At 40.4% G+C, this 12,782-nt stretch overlaps 1 protein-coding gene across 2 annotated transcripts; it reads left to right on the plus strand.

Annotated features, from left to right (window-relative positions):
• Nucleotides 1-36: 36 nt before the first annotated feature.
• LOC135502521 (fatty-acid amide hydrolase 1-like) lies at nt 37-11,401 on the plus strand. Of its 2 annotated transcripts, XM_064795448.1 has the most exons (15): nt 37-386; nt 871-981; nt 3,833-3,889; nt 4,161-4,247; nt 4,799-4,932; nt 5,168-5,415; nt 5,660-5,910; nt 6,403-6,500; nt 7,632-7,731; nt 8,180-8,223; nt 8,623-8,662; nt 8,982-9,087; nt 9,316-9,458; nt 9,815-9,922; nt 9,977-11,401. In XM_064795448.1, exons 1-15 carry the CDS (start codon nt 141-143, stop codon nt 9,986-9,988), a joined length of 1,785 nt encoding a protein of 594 aa, XP_064651518.1. In that variant the 5' UTR covers nt 37-140; the 3' UTR covers nt 9,989-11,401. The 2 variants fall into 2 exon arrangements, with proteins under 2 accessions (XP_064651518.1, XP_064651511.1); XM_064795441.1 differs by having other exon boundaries at nt 9,815-11,401.
• Nucleotides 11,402-12,782: the final 1,381 nt, after the last annotated feature.

Consider the following 12,782-nt stretch of genomic DNA (forward strand, 5'->3'; position numbering starts at 1 on the left):
GACGGATTATACAACGGCTGCAGCAGAATCGAGCAAACGACGACCACAACAGGGAAAAAATATCAGGAAAAAAGCTCCTGTTTTTCTCGGAAAAATACCGCTTTCTTCCCAAATTTATCGAAATCAATCGAAACGATAAGATGAGCTTCATGACAGGGTTTCATGGGCCATATGAAGCATTCAAACAATGCAAGGATGTGTGCGTGGCGGCTGGTCCAAAGCGAGTATTCCGCAATGCTGCAATCGTTGTCTCCACCACTTTTACCGTTGTCAAGGTCGGGAAGAAAATTTACAAATGGTATAACTACTCCTACCTGCGCAAGCAGAAGCAAGAGGCCTGTCTGCTCTCCAAGCAGAGGTTACAGGAGAGGTTGAAGGAAGTTGAGGTAAATTAACTTTGCTTTCTTGCGTTTCTGTGTGCATAGTCATGATGATAGTCACTTATAGTCGGGACTCTTGTCGTGTTGTCCTAGATTGCATTATCCCTTTCGTCCTAGGTCTAGGACTAACAATTAACATACCAACATATATGGCCTAAGGCCTTTGACGGTAGGTAAATGTCCTTGCCTTACAAGTTAGGATGTAGACAATTTCTTGACCTAGATACAGCACTTTTTCTTCAGCAGCAGAAGTTCGAACTAGTGTTCAAACAGCTTTGAATTCCTATCACTGTCAATTGCTGTCACAACCAGGATCAACAAGCCCAAGACTATAGAATACATGGCAGAAATAAGCCTAGGATGATAGCAAAACCATGGGGGAAATGGAGGGTGTGGCTAGTCACTGCTCAGGAGGCGAAATTTCATGCATGTATCTCCTGCCCTCCTCCCTGGAGTCATTCGAAAACATATTTTCTTTTGTTTGTTTCAGGATAGTTCAAGCTGGGATGAAATAGCTGACTTGTCTTCAACAGATCTGATCCACAAACTGCAGAAGAAGGAACTAAAAGCGGTAGATGTTCTCCGTGCATTCCAGTACAAGGTGACTATAACTTCAAGACTGTGATCTTTTTATTGTGTATGGATGATTCTTTTAGGTGACAAGAGACTGATGAAAAATATATAAAACATATATAAAACTCCTTCTTTTGAATTGGAGTGTATCTTAATACCAATGCTGTTCTTTGATCTTATCTTTATTCATCGCACAGGTTCAATGCCTCAATTACTAGAATTAGGTCTACACCTAGGGCATAAAAAATCATTAAATAGTTTTTCATCACCGTTGGTCCCAATTTTGACCTCGTCCCAAAAATATTTATAGTTTATATTTTTGCAGGAAGTGTCTAGAGTTCAGCTCCAGACAGTGCCCTAGATCTGACAACCATGATTTATCTTGTTATTTAGGCCTGATACCTGTTTACAATAAGGCTTTTTACACGGTGCTTGTTCGTCCAACAAGGTCAGTTGAAAAAGTGATGAAAAACTAAATATAAATTTTTTATGGCCTTACTTTTTGGCTCACCGTAGGGGAGTCTTTACAATACCGCAGTGTCCGTCGTCCGTCGTCGTCTGTCGTCGTCCGTCGTCGTCGTCGTATCCTGTTTCAAAAACAGTGGCACGTTTCTTAACCGCTAAGCCTATGAACTTGTAACTTTGTACACAGGACTCCCTTGGTCAGATGACCTGTGACACTAAATTTCGATCCGATCTGATTCTTAATTTGGCCACCAGGGGGCCGAATGTAGATATCTAAAAAGTGTGATATCTCGCTTATTAATGACTTGTTTGGAATGAAATTTTTGTGGTAGGTACTCATAGCAAGGATACATCATATATCATACGGGTTTTTAATTTGACCTACTTTTCAAGGTCACAGAGGTCAAATGGCGTAAATTGGCTGTTTCAGTGTAACTATGGCACGTTTCTCAACCGCCACAGCTATGAACTTGAAACTTGGTACATATAACCCCCTATATCAGATAACCTCTTGTGCTGAATATCGGTCCGATCTGATTCTCAATTTGGCCACCAGGGGGTCGAATGTGGATATCTAAAAAGTGTGATATCTCGCTTATTGATGACTTGTTTTCGATAAAACTTTTGTGGTAGGTACTCATAGCAAGGATACATCATATATCATATGGGTTTTTAATTTGACCTACTTGTCGAGGTCACAGAGGTCACAACGCAGACACAGATATGGCCGAAATTGCATGTTTTGTGTTTTTCGTGTTGTGGCAATCCAAAGGTCGTGAGTTCAAACCCCGGTCAGGGACGGCCAAAAATATTTTTTTATTTTATTATTTTTTATCTTTTCCCTTTTGTCTTTTCTGACTTGTATCTTACATTTTCTTGATTTTTGGCTCACCGTAGGGGAGTCTTATGTAATACCGCAGTGTCCGTCGTCCGTCGTCCGTCGTCATATCCTATTTAAAAAACAGTGGCACGTTTCTTAACCGCTAGGGCTATGAACTTAAAACTTTGTACACAGCACCCCCTAGGTCAGGTGACCTCTGACACTAAATTTCGGTCCGATCTGATTCTCAACTTGGCCACCAGGGGGCCAAATGTCGATATCTAAAAAGTGTGATATCTCGCTTATTAGTGACTTGTTTTCGATGAAACTTGTGTTGTAGGTACTCATAGCAAATATACATCTTATATCATACGGGTTTTTAATTTGACCTACTTTTCAAGTTCACAGAGGTCATATGGCGTAAATTGGCCGTTAGAGTGTAAACTATAGCACGTTTCTTAACCACTAAAGCTATGAACTTGAAACTTGGTACATATAACCCCCTATATCACATAGCCTCTGGTGCTGAATTTCAGTTTGATCTGATTCTCAACTTTGCCACCAGGGGGCCAAAAGTGGATATCTAAAAAGTGTGATATATCGCTTATAAGTGACTTGTTTTCGATAAAATTTTTATGGTAGGTACTCTTAGGAAGAATACATCACATGTCTTACGGGTTTTCAATTTGACCTACTTTTCAAGGTCACAGAGGTCATATGGCGTAAATTGGCCGTTGGAGTGTAAACTATGGCACGTTTCTTAACCAGTAAAGCTATGAACTTGAAACTTGGTGCATATAACCCCCTACATCAGATAACCTTTGATGCCGAATTTTGGCCTGATCTGATTCTTTATTCGGCCACCAGGGGGCCATAATGGAAAAAGGAAGAAGTGCAATATCTTGCTTATTTGAGTGAATTGTTTTCGATAAAATTTTTATGGCAGGGACTTCTAGCAAGGATACACCACATGTCCTACGATTTTTGGATTTGACCTCCTTTTCTAGGTCACAGAGGTCAAATGGCGTAAATTGGCCATTAGAGTGTAACTATGGCACGTTTCTTAACTGCTGAAGCTATGAACTTGAAAGTTGGTACATGTAACCCCCTACATCAGATAATCTCTGACACCGAATTTTGGCCTCATCTGATTCTTGATTTGGCCACCAGGGGGTCAAAACTGAAAAAGTAGGACATGCAATATCTTGCTTATTAATGACTTTTTTTCGATGAATTTTTTATTGCAGGGACTCTTAGCAATCACACGATATTGATCTTGTTGATGTCATAGACAATTATTGGTTGGATCATAAACTTATATATACTGCCCTGTCTTATTACTTGACATCAATACACATCTAAAAAAAGTCTTCATGCCTGATTGTGTTCACCATATTCACCTCTAAACTAAGCATGATCCTGCCTACTAAAAGATGTATACGGTGAGCACAATGGCCCCTGGCAGTTTCATTTCTGTGACTATTAGTATTATGCTAAAAATCAAGATCCAATGCAGAGAGGCAGTACCAGTAATCCTACATGTCACTCAGCCTTAGGTGAGCCTAATCTTCAGCATTTGTTATTCTCTTTACAGGCTCTTAAAGCTGACGAGGAATTGAACTGTGTTGTCGAACCAATCTGGGAGGCGGAGGTAGGAAATATGTTTAAATAGTCACTTTTTATTGCACTCAATAAGGAGAATTGCCTTTGAACTGGAAGTTGGTCCACTGCTTAGTTCACTCAACAAGTGAAGAGCACCACCCCGTGAGAGAAATCTGGTTAGTCATTCGTTTTAAGTAAATTCACATTTCAAGAGGTATATTTTGTAATTTTCAAGTGTTCTAGTGTTTTTGTTCATAAATCTGTAATTTTAGACATGCTCTCAAAATAGCTGAATTCCTCGAGGCGAATTGATATTTCAGGCACAAGCACTGGAGGAGGATTTGGAAGGAATCAAAGGCCCTCTGCATGGGGTTCCAGTCAGTCTTAAAGATACCTATGGAGTTACGGTCAGTATCGGCATTGCCCTCAACAAATATTTCAGCCCTAATATTGTAGGTGATCAACCAAACCACTGAATTCCATCACCCTGAATGCAGCTGCCAGCTGTAAATGAAGCTTTACTTTACTTTATGCGTCATGAATTACAAATTAGCCCTTGGCATACAGATAAGTTGATTGAGTGACCAGCAGCCCTGTATCAATACAGCTATGGAATTCAATGCAAGTTTTCTGCCAGTGTGGATTATTTACCACAGTATGCCAAATGGATTTCCATCCTGCTACTTACACGAGGATAAGATTATCAGATTAACATTGGATTAAACTCAAATGAGTCATGTTTGAAATGTTATGGTAAGAGTGTCTTTTTTTCAGCCAACTTTTGATATTTTCGCAACTTCCAAATGCCTTATTAAGTATGTTCCCCAGGAGCTGATGGTGGATCACCTGAACATTCGTACACAAGCATCCTATCTCTATGTACCGCGACCCACTGTCAGCTCCTGGGAAATATGCTATAATTCAGGTCGTGATTTACAATGTAAAACTTCCAATTCAGGGTTATGATGGCACAGTTGGTCTGGCAAGTCGAATCAACCAGCCTTTCCTTGAAGATGCCGTGGTGGTGAAAGTATTGAAGAAAGCAGGAGCTATCCCATTTGTCAAGACACCCTCTCCACCAGCCATGTACAGGTCAGTTTAATCGAAACAGGTCCTCATCTTTCTCTTGCTTGGATGACCCGACCAAATTCAGATGTCCACAGGTTCAACTAATTTATGTATATAAGTGGGCTGTAGCCCCGAGGGCAGACATGAATCCTCACCTGTGTAGAATGTTGAAAGTGTTTCATATAGTTCACATTGTACTAATAGGAATGAAATGATTACAATTTTTCAGGATTTTATAAGATCATTCTCTCTTTTCCAGTTTTGAGACGAGCAGTGCTCTGTATGGTCGGACATGCAATCCACACGACACAAGTCGTATTCCAGGTGGATCCTCTGGTGGTGAAGCTGCTCTGTTGGCAAGTCATGGGTCCATCATTGGTTTCGGGAGTGACCTCGGTGGAAGTATCAGGATACCGTCGGCCATGTGTGGCACCTACGGGCTGAAGCCAACGATTGGAAGAATTAGCAAGAAAGGAATGAGTCCTCTATGTAGGACTAACCAAATGGGTGAGTCATGAATGTGCCTACTTCTGTTTTTGCTTATTGTAAGCGTCGGTGACATGCCCCTGGGATAGGATGCGAGCTTGGCCAATTGGCTTCAGGACTCCATCTTTGACCAGGCAGAAGGAGTCCATCGACTCTGAGTGTCAGCTTCGATGGGGTCTTTTGCGTAATCACCGGTTTCCAGTTATCTGAAATGTCACACTTCGCGGCAGGGAAGCATTTTGAATGTCTCTCTTGTCTGTTTTAGTTGCCTCCAGTATTGGGCCAATGGCGAGGGATGTTGAAGGTCTTGTGTCTGTCATGAGGGCTCTGCTGGTTCCATACATGTATGAACTCGACCCCAACTCTGTGCCAATCCTCTTCCAAAATGAAGTCTATGAGAGCAAGCGACCACTTCGGATTGGTTACTACACGTATGATGGTTTTGTCCAGGCTGTTCCCGCCATGGTTCGTGGCGTGCTGATGGCCAAGGCTGCTCTAGAGAAACAGGGACACACGGTAAGAGAACATGCTACCTTTTTGTGATGTTCTTGAGGTGCTTGAACTTTTGAGGTTACTCACACCTGATGTAAGAACACGACATAGGTAAATTACATTGTAACATTACCTATTCACCCGATCAGAGTGAAGCTATTAGAGCATATATATATAGGTCAAACTTTTCTGACTATGTGTAATGTGTTCCACAACAAAACAAAATAACAAAGTAACATTCTCAGTGTTGAGAGTGACAGTGCAGTGTACTTAAAGCAAAGATGCACACAGTACAGAGAGAGCAAAGGCACTGCACGCGCTTTATACATGTGTGGTATCATTGACTCATTTCAGCAGTCTAGCTACATTCCAACAGATTAACTTCTAACTTTTCATCTGAAAACTTGCCAAGTTTTGTTCAGTTTCAATCTAATGCAATTCCTCGTTGACGATTTTGAATTAGCAAAAGTTGAACCAGATCCTGCTAGTTTCTGACTGGTTGTATTCATTCTCCAGCTTGTTCCATGGAACCCCATAGACACACCTTATGCCTACAACAAGCTCTGGGTCGCAATGTTGTTTGGGGACCATGGAGTTGGTCTCATGAAGGAACTGTAAGCAACAATGCAGTGGCTTGATAGTTGTGATGTTGCATGTTGCCGCGTTGTTTAACCATGCGGCGCTTGTTGGCTATAGTGTTGAATGCTGCCACAATGTTAAACAATGCGGTGCTTCAATGACTGAGGTGTTGAATGTCGTCACAATGTTTTACTTCATTCACGCAGAACAGCTTTTGATTTCTTTTCCTTCCTCAAGTCCGTACATATTCAGGGTTTTTGCCAGAAAATTCAACCAACCTCAAACTAGCTGGGCCATATCTGAGGGGTATGGTCATTGGCCATTTTACCCCATCCAACCGTATCTACATATGTATGCTTATCCATACAGCTTCAATCCCAGTGATGTTTCATCATTGAGTATATTGAGATGAAGGTATCCCATTCAACTACTTGACCAATGCTTTCACTCTTACCCTGAATTACCTTGAACTTATCCTTTTTGTGGCTCAAGTAGCTTCTGGCAAAGACCCTTCTACATGTACATGTACGCCTATGCTTTGTATTCTTAGCAGGGAAATTTTTCACCTGCAATTTTTGGGTTGTTTTGCTACCGGTGTCAGGATACAACACCCTGCATCATTTGCTGCTTTTGCTTAATTCTGTCTAATATTTTTCAGACAGAAATCTTGTTTTCCCTTTCCTTGCTTCTCTGTCAGTAGTGGTAGTTAGAGTGTTGTGCATACTGTAGGCGCATGTTAGAGCTGGCTGTGAGGCATCCAATCATTGGCCAGTTGTATGTAAATCTAGGCCCAATGTGTGGACGCCTCTCTGCGAGCTTAAACCCCTGAGGATCACTCCTAAGGAAGGAGTACATTATGCATAGCCATGTCCATGAAGATTTTTAAAACCGCTTCTTCTGGAAGTCACCAATTAGGAACAGCTTCAATCCTAACCCGAGATGAAGCAGTATACTTTTCTTGTACATTGTAGCGATTGTAGACCTCCTTTTTTCACGAGACTTACAATTATCAAGGAAGGGCTCACAAATACAACTCATTATCATTTGACGCCTATTCAGGGAATTTGAAATCTTAAAAGATTTGTTTGTGATTATAAACTGTAAACTGAGAACTAAGTTCAATTGACTTGCTATGGAGTTTTACTATTCTGTTCTCTTATTTACAGAGAGGGTGATAAGCAAGACCCATGTATGGCCATGCTCTACTTTATCTTGAAGACGAGTGAGAGGATCAGGAGGCCGCTGTGCCGTTTCATCGGTCTGTTTGTAAGTGCAATTTGATTTCTATGTAATAATAATAATAATAATAATAATAATTAATTATATTAAAAGTGCTTTTGAATGAATATCATTTGCAAAGCACTGTACAATTTAAAAAACAACACATCGTAAAAGAGAAAATTGTACATAGAGATTAAAACATTCATAGAGATTAAAACATTTAGGTGCTGGTGTCGAAGTGTTCAATAAAAAGGTGAGTTTTAAGATGTTTTTTGAAGGCGCTGGTGCCAATGTATATGTAACCAGTAGAATGGATTTCTTATAGTGTGAACGCCAGTAGTTAAACTGGGAAGTCAGAATGATTACCTCAATGATATACAATAACTAACAATGGATGTATTGCATAATGTTTGATATCATATCGACATGTTTGATATGGCCATGATTTTAAATTCATCACCAAGTATTATGGTCATTCTAATTGTTCTTTCAGTCTCCTGGTGTCGCTCGCCTGCTTTCCGCTGGACTAGACTATGAGTAAGTCACATTTTTAACCTGTTTGGTCACACAACTTTGGAATTAACTCAAAGTCCTCCTGTGTTTCTCACATGGGTGGGCTCATACATTTGTGTCAGCAGGCCACGGATTTAGAAATCGTTTGAGCACCCATTGTAGAGCCATTTTGGCCTTGGGTACCGTGAAATGAGAAAGAAAGTTAAATTTCAATTCTCTCTCTTCTTCAAGATTGCTGAATCTATTGATAGTGCAACAGGCTTAACTGTTGATTTTCACTTTGATCATGATGATTTTTCTGGGAATTATGCCACTGTAATTTCTACCTGTGAGTTGAAACTGCTGATTAAAACCTGCCATTGTATCCTTACATTAATTCCACCTGCGGCATTTGTTCAAATGAGTTGTTTGGTTTTTTTTCAGGACTGTCTATGACTGGTTCCAGGGATGCAGAAAGCTTGAGGTGAGTGTCATATTGAAACTGGGTTTGAATATAAATTCGAATCCAGGCGCTATTGCATAGTAGCCAGTAGCGTTAACCACTGTGCTATGAGGCTCATACTTACCTTGTTGATTTATTTTTGGTTGTGGCTGTGGCTATAAACCATGTCATCCACCCTGGGTCTGCGGCCCTTGATGTAGAGTTCAGGCTCTGTCAATGCACAGCTACATGGGTTGAAATGTATAATTGCGTACCTTGCATCATTATGTCATAGACCGTCTGGGGGCATTGTTGAATCATTGCATGTCATACTGAAGTCACTCCTGTGTTGCCTTTTCAGACATACCGAGAGGATGTTGCAGCGAGTTGGAAGCAGAACAAATTGGATGCTATCATCTGTCCAGGATTTACCATGACCGCTGTTCCTCCAGGACTTACAGTTTTCCGTAAGTTTTGACCCAGTTTGTCCCTGAATTTTACTTCAGCTGCTGGGAAATAAGGAATACAATCTCCTTGAGTGTCTATTGCATAACCCTCCACCAATTTTTATGACTGTGTAAAAAAAGCATTGTTTTTCTGTAAAATTCATATTCAAGTAGCAAGTATCAATCGTCAAACAAGATTCATATGAAGTGTTTTAAGAAATATTGCGAAAACTGTTTCGATTTTTTCAGAACAATTGTCTTACACTGCTGTCTACAATGCTCTGAATTTCCCTGCTGGCAGTATGCCAGTTACCAAGGTGACCGCTGAGGATGAAGACAAACTTGAGAAGGAATACCCAACAGAACCTTTCTACCATAAGATTACGAAAGATGTAAGGATTTAGTTCTAGTTGTACATAATATTGTACTGCCCCTACTGACTACTTCAGATTGATCAAACAAATGTTCGAAGATAACTACCATGGCATGGTATGATAACAAAAGAGCTTGTTAAAAACCAGTAGCATGACCCAAATGGGCTAATGAAATGGTACATGTACATGCAGTAACGACATGGTCACACTGGGGAAATCAGTTCCTGATCTTCCCATAGCAATGGATGTGAAGTTTTTTGCACAGTGCAGTTTATATGGTGGTTAATGCACTGCGCCTATAGTGTATTGAAAAAAGAAGGGGTGATATCTATAGTAACTTTCAACATCTATATAATTTCTTCCTTTGCTTTTAGGGCTCGCGTGGCTCAACCGGTCTTCCGGTTAACGTCCAGTGTGTTGCACTGCCTTTCCAGGATGAAATGAGTCTACGTGTCATGAAGGAACTCGACACAGCCCTCAAGATGACCAACTAATAGAAGTTGTTACTCATGACCAACTAATAGAAGTTGTTACTCATGACCAACTAATAGAAGTTGTTACTCAAAAGCTAGAATTGTATTTGGCAAATGTCAGACATTGATTTTTTGTGCACTTCGAGGACTAAATATAGTACGTAGTTCTTTTAAAGGGAGACTACATGCAGGAGCTACCGGGTCAAATTGTTAATCTTCAGCTGACTAGTATTGACACTCAGAGGTCTGAGTTGTGTTTGATTCAGCTGAATAATAGCTCTCATGTGAGCAGGTAGAATTCCAGTGTACTATAAGATCGAAGAGACCCCTTTCATCAAGTATTCATACTTGCTTTCATGGAATTTAATCCTACCTCCCAGGCCCCTGCTGGATGGGCCAGATTAAGTTGGACAAAGTCGCATCTAGGTGGCTCTTCTACCTCACAGTACATACAAGCGCTATTCACACTTTTATAAATGGAATCATTTTATCACTGAGTCAAACCACAAACCATGTCCCACAATACTGTGCATGATACTAGGCACAGTAGATCACCAATTGGTCCCCATATGTTTCTGCCTGTAGCCCCCAGTAAAAGGATTTTCAGGTCCTATACAGGCACCATGACCATATGTAATTGTAATGCTCTTGGCATTGATTTGGTTAGTAATCATGATAGTGTGTAGATGTTTTAGTGTGTAGATGTGTATTACAACAGGCCTAAAAGGACTAAGGTACCATCCTCAATGACCAGTATATACCTTTCCTCACAAAAAATTTCCTAATATAAAAAAAATTAATATCAATGAAATTGTTTAGATTTGGTTTGAGGAACCTTATAGCCTCATGGTTGACACTGCCAGCTACCATGCATTAGGGCCAGGTTTCGATTCCAGGGAGGATTCGGAATTTTATTTCTGGATGAACCCATGTCAAACGATGTATAAGATATGAACATGAAGAAATGACAGCTTAGGAATTACATGTCCTGCACAATTGCCTGTTTATGCTTTGGAAACTACTTTTTTTATTACTTTTTACGTCTTAGAAGGCGTTATGCAAGATCAAAGTGCCATCCAGAGAATTAGTCAAAAACTTTTGTTTCGGTTATTTATGAGTGGTGCTTCTTTAGAAACTAGTTTAGTTAACGTGTAGTTTGGAAACTTTAAGTGATGATGGCTAGTGTATTCCTTTCAGAGTTGATAACACAATTGTCTTAACTATACACTGAACGGCCCTTGGACCTAGACAGTTCTTGCAATGGCTTTTGGATTATAATGAAAAAGGCTTGCAGATTTCATGTAAATCTGGTTTTATGGAGATGTATAGATCGAACTAGTGCTCTGCTAACAGGTTTATCTGTGCTGGAAGAAATTGATCATTTATTCTATAGCATGCTGTGGTAGGATTTATAATTTGATATGTCTTGTTATTATGTGCTGTATACAGTATTATATGTGCTAAACCAAATGCCACATTGTTGTCACATTTCTTTATCTACATTTTTGACTTGAAGATGAATAAAAGGAGTGATAGTAGAAATTGACTTCATACCTCATCAACATTTGGGAGCTTTGCTTCCTTTGTTTATAGATGAGTGAAGTTCCTACTACTCCTGAAGTGGATAAAGCTTCCCCTGTGACTAAAATTCCTTGGCTACACCTGAATTGAAAGCATCCCCTCCAAAGTGACTGAAATTTCTACTGGGCTTCACCTCTGTTGGGAGTTTTTCTGCCAGGTGACTGAAATTCCTACCACACCTGAATTGGAAGCTTTCTCTGCAAGGTGAAATGAATTCCTTCTACACCTGCTGAGTTGGAAACTTCCTTAATCGTTGGGTGACTGGAATTCCTACTATGAAAACTTAAGTTTGAATCTTTGTCTGCAAAGTGACATAAATTCCTACTACACCTGAGTTAAAGCGTGTTTCTTGCAACAAATACAATGCCCTTCCCACACCTCAGTAGGTATTAAAGCATCATCAAGTCATTACAGCTTGCAGCTTCCTCGGCAGGGTGACTGATATTCATATTACACCTGTGTCTTAAGCTTACTCTGCTGCCGAAGCAGTGGAAGAGAGCGCCCAGCTCTTAATCAATGAACACTAATTAGTTCCTCTTTACCATGCCTGATCCTGACTGGCAAATCGGTCGAGTCCTGCCGCGCTTTTGATTTCGGCATTCCGCATTCTGCGTCCAACACCATGACTTGCGGTTGACCAGTGGAGAGGGTTGTCGTCAGATCGAAAATATGTTACTATCACACATGAGTAGTATCAGAACGATACACGTTCGTGAATTACAAGACTAGGAACTGAACGCACGGCATGTCAGATGTCAGAATGGTTAAGAAAATACAATTTCCAAATTTTTTCGGTATCCACAGACAGATACCCCTAATCAAAATTACGAGACGCAATTTCAAGACAATTTTCCTTTGAAGCTTTCCCGAGCCTTGTTGACTTCCCCGGCAACTGATATCATTACCACCGCAGGCAGTGGGAGAGGCCGCGGACAACAGGAAAGGAGACGCAGATTCATCAGCGACTGTGCTTCATAGAAGCTCCGAAACTCTATGATTTGTCTGCTGTTGAATTTGATAAAACAGCCGTATAGGTTCATTAGTGAGTGCGAGACTGCAAGTTAAGTGGCAGTTTTTGGATGGCATGAGATAAAAGACGTTCTTTTGAGGATATATCTTTTAAGGTGAGTAGATTTTTGACGATATCATTTTGTCGTGATTGTCTGTAGACCATCCTTTTTGGGCAAATAGTATATGAAACTTAGTGGATAAAAAGCTTTTTTACTATTTCATATTGTTGTTCTCTTCAGAATACAATGTACATGACTCTCAAAAACAGGCGCTCGGG

Source organism: Lineus longissimus, chromosome 2, assembly GCF_910592395.1.
Source record: "Lineus longissimus chromosome 2, tnLinLong1.2, whole genome shotgun sequence".
Lineage (NCBI taxonomy): Eukaryota > Metazoa > Nemertea > Pilidiophora > Heteronemertea > Lineidae > Lineus > Lineus longissimus.

Bases quoted from the DNA above. Each gene is read 5' to 3' on its own strand.
- LOC135502521 (XM_064795441.1), top strand. From the start codon at position 141: ATGAGCTTCATGACAGGGTTTCATGGGCCATATGAAGCATTCAAACAA. The intron at 5,416-5,659 runs GTGAGTCATGAA...TGTCTGTTTTAG, and splicing joins ATGTAGGACTAACCAAATGG to TTGCCTCCAGTATTGGGCCA. The intron at 7,732-8,179 runs GTAAGTGCAATT...TTGTTCTTTCAG, and splicing joins GCCGTTTCATCGGTCTGTTT to TCTCCTGGTGTCGCTCGCCT.